Source organism: Mirounga angustirostris, unplaced genomic scaffold (genome assembly GCF_029215605.1).
Source record: "Mirounga angustirostris isolate CCGP_5_RB_7025 unplaced genomic scaffold, mMirAng1.0.hap1 SCAF_7, whole genome shotgun sequence".
Taxonomy (NCBI): domain Eukaryota; kingdom Metazoa; phylum Chordata; class Mammalia; order Carnivora; family Phocidae; genus Mirounga; species Mirounga angustirostris.
In genome coordinates, this window is record NW_026991715.1 from 34,947,857 (window position 1) to 34,971,233 (window position 23,377).

Here is a 23,377-nt window from a genome sequence, read left to right on the forward strand (position 1 = left end):
GTCAAAATGATATATATCATAATTACATAAACTGTAATTAACTGGTAGCTTTTTCTTCGATGTGATTCAACCAAAGGGAACTACTGTTCTGTCACATTCACTGCCTAGAATTTGAAAGAAAATCTAGAGGAATTCATCCTTTTTGCTGAATTTTTAGAAATCACATAGGTATATACTGTTATTTTCACAACATGATTGATCCTTATTGTCTTCTTTCACTTCTCAACTTTCCTAGCACCTCACCCAGACTACAGGTTGTAAAAAGTAGGGATCATGTTTGGGTTGTTCACTGATCTATCAGAACTTAGTACATAGATACCAATAACACTTCTTTGAGTGAAGGAATGAATAATTGTAATTACATGATTTTCTGATTACATCGCCTCCTTCAACCCATTTCCAAACTCCTAAGAGCCTGCTGGATTATCAGAGGATACAATTATAGCGATTCTTTGGGAAGACAACGCATGGTGGCGCTGCAGGCTAAGGCTTAAATTTTTTTTAAAAAAACAAGCCCAGGAACTGCTATGAACTCTACTTCCGATCTATAGCTGAAGACAAAAGCCTGCACGCAGAGTTCAGGACCGGTACATCATGCTACTCACCAACATTTCCGGACAGGTAACCAACTGAGATATCCATCACTGTCCCTAAGGTAGAACTGGGCCCTGTTTCTGGAAAGGAGTTTGTGGAAGTAAAGATGGAGGCCGGAGGGGAGTGCTTTCCCAAACAAAGGCAAGTCCTGATTTTCTTTCTCGTATTGGGGGTGGCTCTGGCAGGCTGGGAATCTCGTCGCTATTCCGTGATGGAGGAAACCGAGAGTGGCTCGTTTGTGGCCAACCTGGCCAAGGACCTGGGGCTGGGAGTGGGGGAGCTAGCAGCACGGGGAGCCCGGGTGGTCTCTGAGGATAACGAACCCCGCTTGCAGCTCGATCTGCAGACCGGGGAGTTGATATTAAATGAGAAACTGGATCGAGAGGAGATGTGTGGCCCCAGAGATCCATGTGTAATGCATTTCCAAGTGTTATTGAAAAAACCATTGGGAGTATTTCGAGCTGAGCTACTGGTGAGAGATATAAATGATCATTCTCCAGAGTTTCCTGAAGGAGAAATGACTCTGAAAATCTCAGAAAATAGCCCCCCCCGGGACCGTGTTTCCTCTGAAAAAAGCCCAGGACTTGGATGTGGCCAGCAACAACATCCAGAATTACAGTATCAGTCCCAACTCTCATTTCCATGTTTCTACCCGCACCCGGGGCGATGGTAGGAAATACCCAGAACTGGTACTAGATAAAGAGCTGGATCGCGAGAAGCAGGCAGCTCAGATTAACCCTCACAGCGCTGGATGGAGGCTCTCCACCCCGATCTGGCACCGCCCAGGTGCGCATCTTGGTCTTGGACATCAATGACAATGCCCCTGAGTTTGCAAAGACACTCTACCAGGTGCAGGTTCCAGAGAACAGCCCTGTGGGCATGCTAGTTATCAAGGTCTCCGCTAGAGATTTAGACACTGGGACAAATGGGGAGATATCCTACTCCTATTTTTATAGTTCTCAGGAAATAAGCACAACTTTTGAGCTAAACAACCTTTCAGGAGAAGTTCGACTAATTAAAAAACTAGATTTTGAAACAAGATCTTCATATGAGCTGGAAATAGATGCGTCTGATGGTGGGGGGCTTTCTGGAAGATGCTCTGTCTCCATTGAGGTGGTGGATGTTAATGATAACTTCCCAGAAATAACTATTTCATCACTCACCACTCCCATTCCTGAAAATTCCCCTGAGACAGAAGTGGCTCTGTTTAGAATTCGAGACCGAGACTCGGGGGACAACGGAAGGATGACTTGCTCCATCCAGGATGATCTCCCCTTCCTCCTGAAACCATCAGAAGAGAATTTCTATACCCTGGTAACAAATGGGGCGCTGGACCGAGAGAGCCAGGCCGAGTACAACATCACCATCACCGTCACTGACCTGGGCACCCCCAGGCTGCAAACCCAGCACCACATGACGGTGACGGTGTCCGACGTGAACGACAACGCGCCGGCCTTCAGCCACACCGCCTACACCCTGCGGGTGCGCGAGAACAACAGCCCCGGCCTGCACATCGGCCGCGTGAGCGCCGCGGACAGAGACGCGGGCGCCAACGCGCAGGTCACCTACTCGCTGCTGCCGCCGCACGACCCGCGGCTGCCCCTGGCCTCGCTGGTGTCCCTCAACGCGGCCACCGGGCAGCTGTTCGCGCTCAGCTCCCTGGACTTCGAGGCGCTGCGCGCGTTCGAGTTCCGCGTGGGCGCGGCCGACCGCGGCTCGCCGGCGCTCAGCAGCCAGGCGCTGGTGCGCGTGCTGGTGGGGGACGCCAACGACAACGCGCCCTTCGTGCTGTACCCGCCGCAGAACGGCTCGGCGCGCTGCCCCGAGCTGGTGCCCAGGGCGGCCGAGGCGGGCTACCTGGTGACCAAGGTGGTGGCGGTGGACGGCGACTCGGGCCAGAACGCCTGGCTGGCGTACCAGCTGCTCAGGGCCACGGAGCCCGGGCTGTTCGGCGTGTGGGCGCACAACGGCGAGGTGCGCACGGCCAGGCCGCTGAGCGCGCGCGACGCCGTCCGGCACAGGCTGCTGGTGCTGGTCAAGGACAACGGCGAGCCGCCGCTGTCGGCCAGCGTCACGCTGCACGTGCTGCTGGTGGACGGCTTCTCGCAGCCCTACCTGCCGCTCCCGGCCGCGGCGGCGGCCGAGGCCCGGGCCGACCCGCTCACCGTCCACCTGGTGGTGGCCTTGGCGTCGGTGTCGTCGCTCTTGCTGGTGGCGGTGCTGGGGTTCGTGGCGGTGCGGCTGGGCAGGAGGAGCCGGGCCGCGGCGGGGGGCGGCTGCTCGCTGCCCGAGGGCCCCTTCGCGGGCCACCTGCTGGACGTCAGCGGCGCGGGGACCCTGTCGCACAGCTACCAGTACGAGGTGTGTCTGACGGGAGGATCTGGGACCGGCGAGTTCAAATTCTTGAAGCCTATCTTCCCCAGTATTCTGAGCCAGGACCTTAGGAATAAGTCAGAGGGAAATCCAACCTTCCGGAATAGTGTAGGTATCTGAAACTTTCCTGTTCACTTTTCCATTAGTTTTGTCTCCTTCACCTTTCTGTTTCTTTTTTTAATCCAGTAGTAATTTTAATTGTACTTCCCCCCTCGTTTTTCCATAGTAAATTTACTCTTTGTTTTGTTGGCCTGATTATTCTATGATTATTTTTCAATTATTGTAGTATTGACAGAAATTCTGTATTAGAAAATTAATATTTCTGTTTAAAATTTTTATACTCATTCCTAAAAGATAATATGAAAAGGAAATATTCATTCCTAAAGGATAATATGAAAAGGATAATATTGTAGTATTGACAGAAATTCTGTATCAGAAAATTAATATTTCTGTTTAAAATTTTTATACTAATTCCTAAAGGATAATAACCCCTCAGAATAAACAATTCTAATTTTCAAGTTATTTTACTAACTATATGTCACTACTTAAGAATGTCTGATTCTTGGGGTGCCTGGGTGGCTCAGTTGATTAAGCATCTGACTTTTGATCTCAGCTCAGGCTTTGATCTCAGAGTCATGAGTTCAAGCCCCATGCTGGGCTCCGTGCTGGGTGTGGAGCCTACTAAAAAAAAAAAAGAATGTCTATTTCCTTTTTACATACTTCATTTTTAAATTTCTGGAAGCCTTTTAGGTTTTATTAGTAACACACTGATGACTTTTGCATAACTCCTTAGGTGTCTGGGGTGGAATCAATTTGTATTTACCCATGTCCAGTTTTTCCAAGCTCTTTTTGGATTTTTGTTTTACAAATAGACAGCAGTGTGTATGTTTTCATGCAATTTATTTCAAAAAGTCACACTTGGAAGCATTAGATTTTCATTCTGAAATACATATGTCACATCATGAAAAGATATCTTTATCATGCATTCTTTCTCAGAAATTCATGTTGAAAAAAACATATGGGTTCTTACATGTAACTTATGATCCTGATAAGAGTCCTAGACAGATTTTACTGATACCCAGATTGTATTTAAGGTGTTCCTGTATACTCTAACAGCTCTGATTGCAGAGTAATTCTCAAGTGACTTCCAGGTTCTAGGCCTAGAGGAGCTTTTGATGGCACAACATGTCTGTATCTACTTGCCTTTGGATGATGACATTGTACTTGTTGTTAAGGGATTTGAAAGAAACTACATTGTATAATTAATATTAGTTAACCAAGGAAAACTTATTAAAGGATATGTTGGTGAGGGTGTTGAATGATTTGAAGAAATAATCAGCTCTGTTGTCAGGACTCCTCTATCTCCAGGAAGCCTCTTAATTTTGCAGATGCTATAGAATGGTATGGTTGGCAGAATAATGGCCCCCTAAAGGCATCTACATCCTAACTTCTGGAACCTGTAAAATGTTAAGCTATATTGTAAAGAGGAATTAAGCTTCAGATGGAATTAAGGTTGTTAATTAGTTAATCTGAAATTAGAGAGGATATCCCAGATGCTCTGTGTGGGCCTGATTCATCAGCTGAAAGGCCTTAAGATCAGATCTGAGTTTTCCCTGAGATGAAAAAGAAATTCTGCCCGTGGGCAGGGGCTTCAGCTTGTGCCCCAGAGTCTCAGCCAGCCCTTTAACTGCCTGTCCTAAGATACTGGACTTGCCTAGCCAGCTCCCACAATGAGTAATCACTTCCTTGCAACAAATCTCTCATTATATATCTCCTGGTTGTGTTTTCCCGGTTGAACCTCAAATGATACAGGTTTTGGTACGTGGAAGTGGAGTACGGCTGTAACAAATAACTAAAATCATAGAAGTTGTTTTGAAACTGGAAGGTAGGTAGTAGAGGCTGGAAGAATTTTGAAAAGCATGATGGAAAAAGCCTAGATTGCTTTGGATAGTAGAAATATGCATATTAACAACTCTGCTATCAAAGTCTCAGAAGGAATTAAGGAGCATGGTGGAGAAAACATATGTTGCCATATAGGATACCTAAATCAGGGTGCCTGGGTGGCTCAGTAGGTTAAGTGTCTGACTCTTGATTTTGGCTCAGGTCATAACCTCAGGGTTGTGAGATCAAGCCCCACATCTGGCTCCATGCTGCTTAAGACTCTCTCTCTCCTTCTCCCCCCACCCCTTATTCTCCAGTGCTGGCACTCTCTCTCTTTTTCCAAAAAAAAAAACCCCAACAAAACAAAAACCTAAACCATTGTAAAGAGAATGCTGGTAGAATTATGGATGTTAAAGTCACTGATGGTGAGGGATCAGACAGAAATCAGGTGCAGCCCGGTTTCTTCTTGCTGCTTATAATGTGAGAGGAATGAGATAGATGGAGGGAAGAACTGTTAAGCTCTTAAATGGGACTAGAACTTGGCAATGTGGTAACTTCTTTGACTATTCAGATTGCACACAGGGCTCAAATTAGGAAAGTATGTTCTATATCGAAAGCCAAGGGGTCATAAGACAACCTTTTACTAGTGCTTTGAAAGGATTAAAAGATAAGAGCATTCAGTCACACAGCAGGTTCTTTAAAGAGGTTAGGCGTGTGATTCATGGAAATCCCAGCCATCCCAGCAGAAGTCAGGAACAGACGAGATTACCCAGGAAAGAACTGTGAAGCCACCTATTGTCAAGGAGAGAGAAGCCCTGTGACATACACAGGGACTCAAAAAGTTCTTGAGAATGTTATACCAGCAGAAGTATTAGCAGCTTGAACTGAAGGGACACAGAGAATGATATAAAAGAAACCCATTGTACTGCACAATTCTATAAGCAAGAAATGATTGAAAAATTACTTAGCCAAAAACACATGCTACTCTCTCATGAAAAAGGAAGGATGGCTCATAAGACAGAGCCTGGAGCCCAGAGAGTAGAAGTCCAAACCCAGGCCTAGAAAGGAAATAGAGTTTTCCTGGATGGATTTCTACATTTCTTGGGGAATATGACTATTTCTATTTTCCATTTTCTGTTTTTGAACTGGAATGGCTAATAACTGTTATCCTATGCCTGTCCCATCATGATACAGTTTGGAGAGCAGATAATTTGTTTAGTTTCACAGGTCCACAGATGGAGAGGAATTGTGCCCAGGATGGGTAGTACCTAGAGTCTCACCCATACCTAATTTAGATGATGTAGATGGTGAAGTTTTGAGTTTTTGAGTTGATGAAATTTAGGTGAAATTATGGACTGAGTTGATACTGTAATGAGATGAGATCTTTGGGAACCTTGAGTGTATATATATATATATATATATATATATATACATTTTTTTTAGGTGGGATGGATGTAAATCTTTGGGGGCCAGAGAATAATGGCCCCACAAAGTATCAGTGTCTTAATCTCTGGAACTGTGTCATTTGTTATATGGCAAAGAGGAATTGGAGTTGCTGATAGAAAAAAGGTTGACAATCAGATGACCTTAAAATAAAGAGTTACCCTAGATTATCCTGGTTGGTCCAATGTAACCACAAGAGCCCTTAATGAGAGGTGGTAGAAGCAGAAGAGTCAGTGTCAGAGTGATGTTTTACAAAAGATTCCACCAGCCTTTACTGACTGAAGATAGAAGGTAGCCTCCAGGGAAGGAATGCAGGCATTCTTAGAAGCTAGAAAGGCAAAAATAAATTCTCCATTAGGGCCTCCAGAAAGGAATGCAGCCCCACCTTAAATGTAGCCCAGTGAGACCCATTTTAGACTTCTAACCTCTAGAGCTATAAGATAATAAACTTGTGTTTTTAAGCCACGAAGTTTGTCGTAATTTATTACAGCAGTGATTGGAAACAAATACAAATGGCTTCTAAAAAAACCATTTCTAAACCATTTTTCTTTGCCTTCCCCTACTCTAGACCAAAATATTCACGTTTCCATAATCTCTTGCAGGTAGGAGTATTCTAGTACTCAGCTATTGCTAGTGATTTAAAAATGCAGTTGGGGCATTGTGCTTAAGGGAAATTTTTTCTTTCCTTTTTTTTTTTTTAGCTTTTTCTTTTTCCTTTTAAAATTGAAGTGTAGGGGCGCCTGGGTGGCTCAGTCATTAAGCATCTGCCTTCAGCTCAGGTCATGATCCCAAGGTCCTGGGATCGAGCCCCGCAGCAGGCTCCCTGCTCAGCCGGAAGCCTGCTTCTCCCTCTCCCTCTCCCCCTGCTTGTGTTCCCTCTCTGGCCGTGTCTTTCTCTGTCAAATAAATAAATAAAATCTTTAAAAAAAATAAAATTGAAGTGTAGTTGATACACAATGTTAAATTAGTTTCAGGTGTACAACATAGTGATTTAACAACTCTGTACATTATGCTTTACTCATCCCAAGTGTACTTACCATCTGTCACCTTACAACACTATTACAATACCATATTCCACTATATTCCCTATGCTGTACCTTTCATCCCCATGAATTATACATTCCATAACTGGAAGCTTGTATCTCCCACTCCCCACTCTTCTTCACCCCTTCTGCTCATTCCCCCATCCCTTCTGTCTGGCAAACACTAGTTTGTTCCCTATATTTGAGTCTCTTCTTGTTTCTGGTTTTTTTGTTGTTGTTGTTTATTCAGGGTTGGAGTTTTTTTTAGAGTCTACGTGTAAGTGAAATCATATGGTATTTGTCTCTGTCTGAGTTATTTCACTTAGCTTAATACCCCTAGGTCCATCCATGTTGTTGCAAATGGTGAAATCTCATTCTTTTTTATGGCTGAATAATATTCCATTGTATATTTATACCATTGTATATTTATACCACATCTTCTTTTTTTTTTTTTTAAGATTTTATTTATTTATTCATGAGAGACAGAGAGAGAGGCAGAGGGAGAAGCAGGCTCCCAAGGAGCAGAGAGCCCGATGCGGGACTCGATCCCAGGACCCTGGGATCATGACCTGAGCCGAAGGCAGACGCTTAACCATCTGAGCCACCCAGGCGCCCTATACCACATCTTCTTTATCCGTTCAACTATTGATGGACTGTTAGGTTGCTTCCATACCTTGGCTAATGTAAATAATGCTGCAGTAAATATAGAGGTGCATGTATCTTTTCAAATTAGTGTTTTTGTTTTCTTTGGGTAAATAACCAATGTGTAATTACTGGATTGTATGGTATTTCCTTTTTTAAGTTTTTATTTATTTATTCAAGAGAGGGTGTGTGCACAATTGGGGGGAGGGGCAGAGGAAGAGGGAGAAGCAGACTCCCCACTGAGTGCAGAGCCTCACGCAAGGCTTGATCCCAGGCCCCTGACATCATGACCTGAGCTGAAGTCAGACACTTAACGGACTGAGCTGCCCAGGTGCCCCTGTATGGTATTTCTATTGTTAATTTTTCGGGGAAACACCGTACTGTTTTCCACAGTGGTTGCACCAAGTTACATTCGTACCAATAGTGCAGGAGAGTTCCCTTTTCTCCACATCCTTGTCAACACTTGCTATTTCTTGTCTTTTTGATACCAACCATTCTGAGAGGTATAAGGTGATATCTCATTGTGGTTTTGGTTTGCCTTTCCCTGATGATTGGTGATGTTGAGCATCTTTTCATGTGTGTGTTGGACATCTGTATGTCTTCTTTGAAAAAAATGTTGAGGTCCTCTGCCCATTTTTTAATTGGATTATTTGTTTTTTGGTGTTGAGTTGTATGTTGTTGTTGTTGTTTTTGAGAGAAAGAAAAAGGAAGAAAGAAAGAGAGAGAGAAAGAAAGAGAAAGAAAGAAAGAAAAAGAGAGAGGATGCAAGCACAGGTACGAGAACCTGACCCAGGGCTCCATCCCACAACCCTGAGATCATGACCTGAGCTGAAACCAAGAGTCAGAAGCTTAACCAACTGAGCCACCCAAGTGCCCCGAGTTGTATAAGTTCTTTATGTATTTTATTTTATTTTATTTATTTATTTTTTAAAGATTTTTTTTATTTATTTGACAGAGAGAGACACAGTGAGAGAGGGAACACGAGCAGGGGGAGTGGGAGAGGGAGAAGCAGGCTTCCCGCGGAGCAGGGAGCCCGATGCGGGGCTCGATCCCAGGACCCTGGGATCACGACCTGAGCCGAAGGCAGACGCTTAACCGACTGAGCCACCCAGGTGCCCCTCTTTATGTATTTTAAATATTAACCCCTTATTGGATATACCGTTCGCAAGTATCTTCTCCCATTTAGTAGGCTGCCTTTTTTGTTGTTGATGATGGTTTCCTTTGCTGTGCAAAAGCTTTTAATTTGGGTATGATTAAGGCAAATATTTTTCAAAGGGCTACTCTGAAGTGACATGTTCCTGGGGTCTTTTGCCCATTTCCCTTTATCATAACCAGCATGGGTACTGGGGAGTAAGTCTTGAGTTGAAGCAGCCAGCTTGCAACCATGAGGTGAATACCCTGATCTACTGTGGCTGACTTTATATTTTTATTCAGTCATTTTTCATTGTTGCTAATACAAACATACACAAATAACTGAACTTTCAAAGGAATATTCCTGGCTAGTAGCAACCCAAAAGTTGAGTTGTGAAGAATAGAATGAGAGGTGAACTGATAAGTTACTCTTCAAACCTGCAGGAGTGGGGTGCTGACAGAATGACTATAATGTTTATGAAGTAATCCAGAACTGATTTCCTTCTCAGGCAGGGAAGTAGCAGGGCCAAAAATTTTACTTATTAAAATAAATTGCCAAAATATGTGTCCTGAAAATCTTCCTAAGCATATCATCAATCTTCATGTTTTGGTAGAATATGCCTGGTGGAAGGATCAGAAATTCCTAACAATCTTCTCAATATACACAGATGTGTGTTTTGTAACAAGCTCAGAGACCCCCATGTGTCAGTATCCATTATTCCTTTCCCATATTACTTCACACATTTTTATTGGTAAAGGGTGGAACTTGAAACCATCTCCAAAGGATGAATTCTTAGGTCTTTCTTGGATTGACCTGGCATGCCTTGAAAAGAACATTACTTCCAATTGATCAGCATAGTCATGAAAAAGCAATAAAAATCTTGCATGATGCACGAACGGTAATGCCTCAAGCAATTTTAGAACTCCACAGCTGCACCCAGAGCGTTTGTGTATCTGTGTGTGTTTGTATACGTGTGCATTTGAATGTGTGTGGGAGGGAGTGGCTTTAGTAGATGGTGGAGATACGCTGCATGCACAGATATATACCAGAATAACATTGCTTTTCCACATTATAAAGGTATTTTTCCTTTAATGCATAAATATATGCAACAAATCTGACATTAATAACATATTCTAGAAGAGATCATATTTGCAAACTAAAGGGATTTTCTTTTTGTAAATTTAACAATGCCAGCATTATTGGATCTAGATGTTTGATAGCCTTCTTGTGCTTGAAGGAGCATCCCAGGAAAGGGAACTATACCGTAGGTACGGTCATTTTTTCCCCCAGTGAGATCAGGAAACAATAAAGTTGACATCAGGATGTGACAGGGCTGGGATTAGGGTGAGGTCAAGTTGTGCAAGTGTAGGGTTAGAGCCTTTCTTTATTTAACATTTGGATATTTTGTTCATGATGTATTGTTTTCATGAAGTTTGATTTTTTTTAGAATATTGCATTAAACATATCTATCTTTAATTCTAAGTTTTGGGAAGACCCATTAATTTTGCTTCTGAGACACTTGCCTTACCTTTGTCCTGGTCCTATTGGTTGTTTCCAATTTGCAAGTTCAAGTGGCCGTTGCAGCACTATGATGCCGTCACAACTGGAATCTGAGCACCAAAATCTGAATCAAGTCCTCCTCCACTCTGCATATGGGATAGCAGCAGCAACCGTAGAAGAATACAAAGGTATCCCATGAGATCCAATGAACTGGAGTCCTGCAGACTGGGAAGAGAAGAGCACCTCTATGGCTATGATTAACCAGGCAATTTGTTTTTCTTCCAGGTGGCATGCAGCTGTGTGAAAAATATGGTATCTATTAGGTCGATTAAATTTGCTAATAATGTTGAGAATTTTGCATTTATGTTCATGAGGGATATTGATCTATATATTTTTTTCATGTTATACTCTTATCAGGTTTAGTTTCAGGATTATACTGGTCTCATAACATGATTTGGCAATTGTTTCCTCCTTTCTATTATGAAAGAGTTTGTGTAAGATATTTATTATTTCTTCTTTATGTAGTTGGTAGAATTTATGACAGAAGACACCTGTGGCTAACATTTTCTTTGTGGAAGAAATTTGAATTGCAAAATAAATTGCTTAAATAGATATCCTACAATTCCAGTTTTCTGTTTCTTCTTGTGTCAGTTGGTAACATGTTTTTAAAACAATTTGCCCATTTTTTTTTTTTTTTAAAGATTTTATTTATTTTTTAGAGAGCGAGCGAGAGAGAAACAGCATGAGAGGGGAGAGGGTCAGAGGGAGAAGCAGGCTCCCCGCTGAGCCGGGAGCCCGATGTGGGACTCGATCCCAGGACCCTGGGATCATGACCTGAGCTGAAGGCAGACGCTTAACCATCTGAGCCACCCAGGCGCCCCCAATTTGCCCATTTTATCTAAGATGTTAAATGTATTGACATGAAGTTATTGATAATATTCCTTTATCATCTTTCCAATATATTTAAGATCTGTAGTGATGCCTCTCTTTCATTCTGGATATTGGTAAAATACATTTTCTCTCCTTTTGTTTTTATCAGTATTGCTTTATCAGTATCAATTTTATTAATCTTTTTTTTTAAAAAAACAATCTTTTTCTTTGTCATTTTCCTATTTCTGTTTTCTGTTTCATTGATTTCTACTTTTACATTTTTCTTTCTTTTTTCTATACCTATTTCAGGTTTAGTTTTCTCTTTTTCTATTTTCTCTGAAGGTTTGGATCATTGACACTAGACTTTTTTTTTGTATAGATTAAAATACATAAATATTTAAATTAAAGCTATACATTTCTTTCTATGCATTACTCTAGCTGCATTTCATGAATTTTGATACAAGGTGGTTTTTTACCATTCAGTTTGAATTTACTTATAATTTCTAAAATTTTATTTTATTATGTTAGTCACTTTACAAGTACATCATTAGTTTTTGATGTAGTGTTCCATGATTCATTGTTTGCGTATAACACCCAGTGCTCCATGCAATACATGCCCTCCTTAACACCCATCACCGGGCTAACCCATCCCTCCACCCCCCTTCCCTCTAAAACTCTCAGTTTGTTTCTCGGAGTCCATAGTCTCTCATGGTTCATTTCCCCCTCCAATTCCTGCCCCCTTCATTTTTCCCTTCCTTCTCCTAATGTCCTCCATGCTATTCCTATGTTCCACAAATAAGTGAAACCATATGATAATTGACTTTCTCTGCTTGACTTATTTCACAGCATAATCTCCTCTAGTCCCATCCGTGTTGATGTGATAGTTGCGTATTCATCCTTTCTGATGGCTGAGTAATATTCCATTGTATATATGGACCACATCTTCTTATTTTTTTTTTTAAGATTTTTATTTATTTATTTGAGAGAGAGAGAGAGAGCATGAGAGGGGGAGGGTCAGAGGGAGAAGCAGACTCCCTGCTGAGCAGGGAGCCCAATGCAGGACTCGATCCCGGGACTCCAGGATCATGACCTGAGCCGAAGGCAGTCACTCAACCAACTGAGCCACCCAGGCACCCGTGGACCACATCTTCTTTATCCATTCGTCTGTTGAAGGGCATCTCGGCTCTTTGCATGGTTTGGCTATTATGGACTTTGCTGCTATGAACATTGGGGTGCATATGGCCCTTCTTTTCACTGCATCTGTGTCTTTGGGGTAAATACCCAGTAGTGCAATTGCTGGATCATAGGGTAGCTCTATTTTTAATTTTTTGAGGAACCGCCACACTGTTTTCCAAAGTGGCTGTACCAACTTGAATTCCCACCAACAGTGTAAAAGGGTTCCCCTTTCTCCACAACCTCTCCAACATTTGTTGTTTCTTGCCTTGTAAATTTTTGCCATTCTAACTGGTGTAAGGTGGTATCTCAGTGTGATTTTGATTTGAGTTTCCCTGATGGCTAATGATGATGAACATTTTTTTCATGTGTCTGTTAGCCATTTGTATGTCTTCTTTTGAGAAGTGTCTGTTCATGTCTTCTGCCCATTTATTGACTTGATTATTTGGTTTTTGCCCTGTTGATTTCTTATTTGATCTATTGGTTAACTGGAAGTATGTTGCTTCATTTCCAAATATCCAGAGATAACATTTTTCATATTCAAAATAACTCTGTTTTGGTCTAAGAACATACTCTGTATGATTTCAGTCCTTTAAAATTTATTGGGTTTTGTTGTTAGCCAACATATGGATTATCTTGATGAGTTTCTCATGTGTACTTGAAATGAATGTGTGTGTAGTATTCTACGAATATCAATTAAAACAAGTTTCTTGATAATTTTGTTTAAATTTTCATATTCTTACCATTTTTTTCCTACTTGTTCTATCAATTACTGAGATAAAATGTTAAATTCTTAAATTATGATTGTGAATTGGTCTATTTCTCCCTTCAGGTGTAGCACTTTTTTAAATTTCATGTATTTTGAAGCTCTGTTATTAGATGTGCACATAGGTAAGATTATTTTATCTTCTTGGTGAATTGACAATAATTATTATGAAGCATCCCTTTTAGTCTCTAGTAATACTGTTAATCTGATAATAACATCACCCCATATTTCTTAGGCTTAGGGTTCATTTGATATCTTTTTTCCTCCTTTTACTTTCTCATCCTATCTTTATATTTTAAATACGTCTTATGTAAACTAAGAGAGTTGGATTTTGTTTTTTATCCATTCTGGTCATATCCATTCTGGTCATTCATGCCTATTAATTGGAGAGTTTGTTCCATTTATATTTAATATAATTATTTATAGGATTGTGTCTATGACAGTTTTTAAAAAGATTTTATTTTTAAAGTAATCTCTACATCCAATGTGGGGCTCAAACTCACAGCCCCAAAATCAAGAGTCACATGCTCCACCAACATGGTCCAGCCAGGGACCCCTATTGTAATTTTTTGGTACCATCTATTTTCATTCCTTTGTCTCTTGTTTACTGGATTTGGGTTTTGTTTGTTTGTTTTTGCTTGTGTGTGGGGGTTTTTTTGTATTTCATTTTATACACTAAATTGACTCTTTACCCATAACATTTTTGGAGTATTTCATCAAGGATAAGAATACACAGCCTTTATTAACACAGTCTACCTTAAATTAGTATTATGTCACTTCACCAACAATGTGGAAAAACTTCCTATTATGTAATCCTCATCTTTTTCCATCATGACACAGAAGATCAGCACAAGACATAGGAGAGGTATTTAAGAATTCATATGGTGAAGAACCTCTATGAATAGAATCAAATTGGAAAGTATTTGAAAAATACCTTAATATGTAATGTATAAAAGATATTCCATACTAGAGAGAAATATAATGAGGATAATCAATGTGAGAAAAACTTCAGCCAGATTTCAAATTTAAATGTGCACAAAAGAACTCATACTGAAGAGAAAAGCTATGAATTCAGTGGATGTAAGAAGTAGTAATTAATCATTCATCTGTTAAAACACACACAGGATCACACACTGACACAAACCCTATGAATCTAAGGACAGTAGAGAGCCCTTCAGCTGTTCTTTGTATTGTAGGACTCACATGAAAATACACTTTGGAAAATAATATGAAAACTATGGGAAAGCCATTATTCATTCTTCATCCATTGCTGTACATTTAAAACTCACGGTGGAGATAAGCCTTATTTCATATAATGTGAAAAATGTGAAAAAAAAACCCTTCCATTTTTTTCATCTCTTAGAAAAATGTGGAAAATCTCACTGAAGAGAAATACTATGAACATAAGAAATGTGGAACAATCTTCAATTGTCCCTCATCCTTTCGGCGTGTGTGAGAACTCATATTGAAAATATCTCCTTTTGACTGTAGAAGGGTATGAAAAAGCCTTTATTTCTTCTACATCCTTTATTGTACATGTAAGATTCACATTGAGGTGAAGCCTTTCAAATATAAGAAATATAGGAAAACCTTCACTTATTCCTGAAAGCTTACTCTACAAGTGAGGAAACATATCAAAAAGGATCTCTATACATATAAATGTGGGAAAGGCTACAGTTTCCCCTCTCCCTTTAGTAACCATAAGCACTGGAGACAGGCCTTATAATTGTAAACAATGTGACAAATCCTTTCACTTTTCATATTTTACTGTACATGTGATCATGCACACTGGAAGAGAAACACTGTGGATATATGAAATGCAGTAACTTCTGCTTTCTCATCTCTTAGGTAATGAGAACTCATACTAGAGAGAAGTCATATTGATATCTGGAGTGTAAGAAAGTCTTAACTTGTATCTAATTCCTTCAAAGGCTTGTGAAAATTCACATTGGAGAGAAAGCATACAAGTGTAAGAAATGTGGGAAAATGTATTTCCTAACACTTCAGTGCTTATTTGATAACATACACACTGAAGAGGAACCATATAAATTTAAAGAATGTGGAAAAGCTTTCACATCTTTCTCAATCTTTTGTCAGGTAGTGAGAACTCATACTGTGATATAGGCCTGTGAGGAATGTGGAAAATCCTTTAGTTTACCTTCATGCTTCAAAGACATGGGAAAAGTCACATTGGAGAGAAACCCAATGAATGTAATCAATGTGGGAAAGCCTTCAGGTGCATCGAATCTTTTATTATGCATAAGGAAATTCACACTGGAGGAGAAATCTTTAAAATGTTGTAAATATGGAATTGCTTTATCAGTGTCTCATCTTGGAAGTGATTCCTAGCTCATAATTTCTACTTTGTATTTTCTTTTTTTTTTTTAAAGATTTTATTTATTTATTTGACAGAAAGAGACACAGCGAGAGCAGGAACACAAGCAGGGGGAGTGGGAGAGGGAGAAGCAGGCTTCCCGCCGAGCAGGGAGCCTGATGTGGGACTCGATCCCAGGACCCTGGGATCATGACCTGAGCCGAAGGCAGACGCTTAACGACTGAGCCACCTAGGCGCCCCTCTACTTTGTATTTTCTAATATAAGCCTTTATGATATAACCGTTGCTCCCAATGTCCTTATAGCTGTATCATACAATTCTGATAGTTATTATCATTATGGTTCATTAATATGTATTGTATCATTTCCGTTGTGAAGTCTCCTTAGACTTAAGTAAAGTGTTTTTTAGTATATAAGTGTATTTGAAATTAGTTTTGTTACTGTTTCTAATTAATTCCCATTCCCATATGTAATGCATGTGGTCACTGTGATATTGACTTTGGTACTTGTTGGGATAAGTTATTGATCTTTACTATTGAGAGATCTGCAGCATTTTTATAGCTAATGTAGTATACAACCAGTTGTTTTGGTCAATAAGTAGTCGATGTAAGTAAAAAATGTGCAAAAAGGATGGTTTCATTAGACTTGGTAATTTCATCTTTTGTGCTTTGGTCCTCCAAGTTGGACACAATACTTCAAGTTGAAGAGAGAGCCCTTGCAACCATGAGAGTGAAAGCTAGGTGTAATGATGATTGTGCTGGATTGTGTTAAATGAGACTTAGAACCACATTTTCCAGACTCTTCTCTGCTATACGGTTGGACAAGAGGAACTTGCATGAGATTTGGAATGCAAAATGAAGAAGAAGCCATTAACCTCAAAAGGATGTGGAAGTAGCAGATTGACAGATCTAAAACTATCCAGGAGTTCCAAACTTCAAGCTTGACTTCCTAACTATTGGCTTTGTTGAACATCAGCCCTGAGCCAATCACTAAGCACATAACTTCAATTCCCTCAGAGGTGGCAGCTTCCACAAACATCTCCATGAGCTCACCCTTCATAGTCCTACTTTGGTGGCTAGATGTGCACAGCTGTTTGAATTTCCTACGCAGTAAAACCTGCCAATTCTCACTGCTGTTTCAGGTTATCATGATTAGAGACTTTTTCCAATCCTCTGATTCCTTCTTCTGTGAAAAGTGTAATTTCTGTAGTGAGCACATAGTTCAAAAACAATATAAACAAATGAGTAACTTTGTTCCCCTTTTGCATTGTTAAGTGGCTACTCGATCCCTGTACTGCCTGTTTCTGAACTCTTGAGAAATAAACACCTTGCTAATTTGTGGGTCATGTGAGAATTTTATGTCACTCAAAACTGAATAAAATCCTAAATGATAAACATGTATGTGTTAAGTTAAAAACAATCAATCAATGTAATTCATCATATTAACAACATAAAGGAGAACATTTATGTGATCACCTCAATGCATAGGAAGTCTTTGAAAAATTCAGAATGCACTTTGTGAAAATTTTCAACACTCTAGAGGATGGGAACATCCTCACTGTGGTAAAGAATATCTATAAGAACCCTACTACTAACATTATACTTAATGGTGAAATATTGAATGCTTCCCCATAATACTAGAGACAATGCCAGAAAGTTATTACTGTTCTGTTCAACATTATAAAGAAGGGTCTAGTCAATGTAAAAATGCAGGACAAATAAATAAAAGACACAGATACTTAAAATATTTTTCTTTATTTACAGATGACATAATTGCATATGTTGAAAATCCTAAAGACCTACCCGGTACTAATGAGTAGATTTAGCAGGGTTGAGGATATAAGGTTGATTTGTAAAAATCAATTATATTTCCATGTAACTGCAACAAATGGGGGGAAAAAGTTTAAAAACTACCATTTGCAATAGCATCAAAAAATAAATAGGAATAGATTTAACCAAAGATGTGCAAGACTTCTATACTGAAAATTATAAAACATTGCAAAGAGAAGTTGAGAAGATTTAAATAAATGAAGAAATATGCCACGTTCATGGATAGGAAGACTCAAAATTATTAAGATGTCCATTACTACCAAATTGATCTCTATAGAGATGCAATCCCAATCAAAATCCAACCAGATTTTTTTGTAGAAATTGGCGAGTGACAAGTAAACATACATATTTGCAAGACATCTTATATAGTTGCAGTAATCAAGATGGTGAAGTATTGGCAAAAGGATCAATAAACTAAAGATCGAATTGACTGTAAGGACATGGAAATGCACCACCCAGATTCCCCTCCAATAAAGGACTTGTTTCTGGGAGTGTCAGGAGAGCTATCAGTGGCAATCCTTCAGCTGTCACACCCATCCCAGTGTAAGCCATGTGCAACGACTGATCAAGGTGGAAATATAAAGACCTGGCTGTTCCAATCTAACACAGCACAACTCTAAAGGGCCATTTTAACTCCAGAGCTCCCCACTTCTCTGTCTACTGAATCCTGCCTCCATCACTTCATTTCTACAGGTATCAATCCTAAATAACTCCTTAGCAAACACCCTACACTTTAAGTCTATCTCAGTGTCTGCTTCCTAGAGATCCCAACTTAGTAACACAGCTCCTGTCTTGCTATTGGACCATCACAGAGACTGAACCCCTAACTATGGAATACTACGTGAACATGTGATCTGAGATGCCTAAAACTTACTAGATATTAGCTGATTCATCAAACCATAAAATTGGTTTCATGTGTAGCAGTTCTCCATCTTCAAGTGGAAGTAATAATACAAGATCATACATGATAAGGTCTAGAGAATATAAATAGGTTTCATGAGTGGATGGTTTAGACTGGCAGTGCTCCTACTGTTCCTGCATTTACCACCTCTCTTTCAACCTACATCTATGGCCTCAGTGGGAGTGCCCTGTGATCAAATTACTGAAGATGGGAAATTTGAGCCTAACCTAGAAATATTTCCACACAGAAATCTGGCACAAGTCGTAAGAAGACGCCTAGAGAATTGCATCCTGCAGGACTGGCCTAGAAAGGAAGGGAACTCCTCCTGATGGGAGAGAATTTCGAATGGTACACCTGATTGTTCACTTTTCCTGGAAAGAGGATGGCCAGAGGTATAGATTTGCATTTATATTAGTTTTCTAGGGCTGCCATGCCCAAAGTACCACAAACTGGGTGGCTTAAATAATGGAAATTTATCATCTCACAGTTCTGGAAGCTAGAGGTCTGAAATCAAGATGTTAGCAGAGTTGGTTCCTTGTGAAGGCTGGGGGGAAGAATCTGTTCCAGGTCTCTTTCCTGGGCTTGTAGGTGGCATTCGTCTCCCTGTGTCTCTTCACATAGTCTTCATACCCTGTGTGCCTGTGTCCAAATTTCCCCTTTTTATGAGGACATCAGCCATATTGGATTAGGGCCCATCCTAATGACCTCAGTTTAACTTGATTACCTTTGTATTCTGAGATACAGAGCGGGGTTAGGATGTCAGCACATCTTTTTTAGGGAAGACACAACTCAACTCATAACAGCATTTATTCATGAGCAGTAGCTAATGATTTGACCTATATGTTATGGAAGAGAAAGGAATAAGAGTAGAAGGTTGATAACAGGAAAGTCTGGGTATCACCTCTTGCTCTGAGCTTCTTTCAAGGTGTTAATGTAATACTGTATTTCCCTCATTACATAACCCTCTTATTCTTTCCTTTAGCCATGGCCTACAATTATTTGTTCTCTCCATTTAATTTCAAACTTTTCCATACTTGGAAGGCACATTAAGTTTGGCCACTGTGCTGGTCTAGCTCGCAGGCAACAATGCTAGTCTGGCAAGTGCTCCCCACTCAGTCTACTCCTGTTCACGTAGAATAAGGTTAAAGAAGCGCAGGATGAGGGGGCTAATGTTTACCACCAGGCAATATGGCTGCATTCACTGTTAACCCCAATTTTGCCAGATGGGATGACGGCACATCCTGGCCCATCAGGCCCTTAGAAATTCTGACATAAGGTTAAAAACATAGTTACAGTTTCTTGCTTAGGAATCATCCCTGATTCCAGACCTTGTAGTTGCAGCCCTGGTCCTATAATCACTGCATCAAGTAGGGGAAGAGAAGGTGATACGGGGAAGAAAGTACACCAGCAATTTCCCCCACTCCCTCTTGCCCAGACCCACCAGAGAAACAAGAGAAATCTATCCAGTGGGGACACTCTTTTAGCCTTCCTCTTTTTGTGAGCACATACTTGTGAAGGCGTGTAAGCCAGGCCTTCCTGCTTTTATCACCCCTTCTCTTAGACAACCAGTGTTTTAATTACCTATTCCAATTTTCTATCAAAATACTGCTCTTAGGACAATATCTCTCTCCCCACTGGTGCACATTATGGGCTATAAAGTGATTTCATTGGTCTGAAGAAATGACGGTCAGCTGTCTCAACTGGTGTAGCATCTTCTGTTCCAGTTCTTTCATAACACTTTGATCATTTGCATCTACCACCAGGTAAGTCAAGCCTAGTTCAGAGTCCATGCCTACTCCTGTCAGCACCCATTTGTAGCCCCCTGGAGCTACCAGTATCAGCTTGACTTGCCAGTTATGTTCAAGGCTTTCCCACCAGAGAATCTGCCATATAGCCGCCTGTAGTCTCTGTGTCTTTTGTTGGCTGGTAGAACAGTTTTTTTAAAAAGAGTTATTTATTTATTTGAGAGAGAGACTGAGTGCTGGCGTAGGGAGGCAGAGGGAGAGAGAGAATCCTGAAGCAGACTCCTTGCAGAGCGCAGAGCCCAACGTGGGGCTCAATCTCAGGATCCTGAGATCATGACCTGAACCAAAATTAAGAGTCTGACGCTCAACTGACTGAGCCACCCAGGCACCCCAGTTATACCATTTTTTATTGGCATTTTGTGCCTCATTGGGTGCAAGAGGAATATGTCCAAAATCAGCCCATCTCTAAACTGTCCCGATGTTCGTTTATTTCATGGACTTAGGTGACCACCTTTCATCAGGGTGGTAGCCTTCCAAACAGGATATTGTCCATTCACCTTGGAACTGTCATCCATAAACCAAGCAGTCCTTTGTTAAGTCAATCGAGGGCTGCCCATGTGACAAGAGAATCCAGCAAGTCCTTATTCAATTCCAAAGCCAGTCCTAGGGGAAAAGAGGCTCCTACTTGTGAATATTTCCTTGCACTCCCCAGGCAACACAATCCTAAGTAAACCATTTCCATTTTATTATGCAACTTTTTTGGGCATTGCCATCCTCATTAGAGCATTTCACCAATATCACTCTACTCGTTATGGGTATTTCAGCTTTCAAGATCATTTTATGTCCTTCAATCACCAGGATAGCTTCAATTAACATCTGATAACAAAGTCGTAAATACCCTTCAAATGGAAATTCTCTTGCCCAAAGTCCCAGTAGTCATTTCAGGGAAGCACTCACAGGCTTTTGTCCTAAGTCCCAGTCTAGGCTCCACGCAGGGCTCTCAACATAGAGAATTTGTCCCTACCGGCCCTCTAGCTTCCATTCCACGCTCCGTGGCTCACTCAGGCAATCTTACTGGTTCTCATTTAGTATGTCCAATTAACCTTACCTGAAGGACTGATTTCCATGTCTTCTGTTTCACAATACTAAGGGAGATGTTCCCCAGTCAGGTACAATGTCTGTTCCCCAAATATAATCAGTTAAAAAAGACACAACCACTTCACATAAAGCTTATTTAAGCATACCAGTTCCCCTACAAAATTTTACCATAATTCTATCAACTCATATGTTCCTAACTATAGTCTCTATTAGGATATTATCCACAGGTTTTGATTTTACAATACTAGGTAGGGAAGAGTTCCCCAACCATACAGAATATCCATTCTCATATAAAACATTCAGTAAAGTTGACAGACTTCTTTACATAATACCTGCTTAAACATTCTGTCTTTCATAATCCTATCAACCGTTACAGTTTTAGGTAATCTCAACCTAATTATAGTGCAAATCAGTGGGCTTTGGTATCACATTATGTGGGACTCCCATATTGAGGAATCCTGGAAACTTCTCTTCCCCACCCCTTGGCCATTTTAACCACTCTTGTGCAAAAGGCTTTGAGTCCCCAGCAAGAGGTCAAGCCATGGGACGCTGGCCCTTTTGTCAATTTTTGTCTTGGTTAATCTGCCTAACCACAGTCCCCAAGCTATTGCTGGTTAGGTTTCTCATGTAATCTTTATCTTCTGACTTTTTACCTTTCTCCAAACAGGGTTAAATAGAGTGGGACTTGTTTGGGGATCCTTTAATGTTTGGGGGCCAATGAGGGGGTCCCTTTGGACTGCCCAACCTTAGGTAGTGCTGTATTAAAACCTTGTTTAACCCCATCAATGTCTGTTTTATTTATCCCATTTTTAAGTAATCATCTAAAGATTTCCACCCTGTTGAGACAAGTCCTGTTGCTCTCCCTTTTTCACCCCTCTTTATTTAATTCCTATCAATATCCATTCTATTCACTTTATTCCTTAATAACCATTTAAAATTTTCTACCTTTTTGCAAAGAGTACTTTGTCTCTCCCTTTCACCTTCCCCAATCTCTTGTTAATTAACTTTATATCTTTCTTTAAAAGATTTTATTTATGTATTTGACAGAGAGAGACAGCGAGAGAGGGAAGGGAACACAAGCGAGGGAGTGGGAGAGGGAGAAGCAGGCTTCCCGCCGAGCAGGGATCTCGATGTGGGGCTCCATCCCAGGACCCTGGGATCATGACCTGAGCCAAAGGCAGATGCCCAATGACTGAGCCACCCAGGTGCCCCTAACTTTGTTTTTATTAACATCTGTAAGACTCATGGGGAGAAGTTGAGACACAAAATTTGATGAGGCTTCCCAAACTGTTTTTCGCTTTTGCAACAATAAGTTTATATGGGATGCCCATGTGAAAGAGCATGTCCTAAACACAGCATTTACTGTGATCTAGGCAATGGGCATATTCAGTGGGTGAATATTGCAGTCATCATAAAGCCAATCCCACATAACTTGCATATAAAGCGTATCAGTGGCTTCACCTGGAGTGTTCCACTTGGCATTTCTAGAGGGAGATGGATAATCCCTCTTTTCAGGGTAAGCAGACCTTACAGTGGCTTTTACCCCATCCACCAGGCTAACTGTTCCCTCAAGAATAACCTCTACTGCATCTCGATCATTGGCCATGTATAATTATTCCATAGTGAGCCATGGGTCCTGTATTAACCCAAATATGCTCTTCCATTCTGCAGCATTCAAAACCAAAAACATAGACCCCAGAGGAGTTATTTTCACAATCCATTTCAGTAAAGGTTTTTCAGGAAGCTGATGATACCAGTCTACAAGATAAAACAATTCCTTCACACTATGCCCCCTGGTCCAGTAGTTTCCTGGTTTTTCCCATGCCAACATTGACTATCTTGTTGATGATTAGAAGTCCTAAAGGGACTTTCTTTTGTCCCTGAACAATTTTTTTTTCCCCTGGGATAGGGGTAGGTGGGCAGCTCTGAAGCTAGTGGTCCAAACTCAGATCAATGAAATGACTTTGGTCTAGCATCAAGGTCTGACCCAGAATTCTCTTTTCTTTTCAGTTTAGTTATTACAAATAACAATAACCAAGTGTTAAAAAACAAAATTCAACTGAGTAAATTTTAGG

At 40.7% G+C, this 23,377-nt stretch overlaps 1 protein-coding gene across 1 annotated transcript; it reads left to right on the forward strand.

The window, feature by feature from the left end:
- Positions 1-332: 332 nt before the first annotated feature.
- LOC123854299 (protocadherin beta-15-like) lies at positions 333-17,179 on the forward strand. The gene is given in 4 exon segments (XM_045889452.3): positions 333-1,138; positions 1,140-1,315; positions 1,317-3,075; positions 14,760-17,179. Coding segments are annotated over 4 exon segments (2,466 nt in total). The 5' UTR covers positions 333-700; the 3' UTR covers positions 14,853-17,179.
- Positions 17,180-23,377: the final 6,198 nt, after the last annotated feature.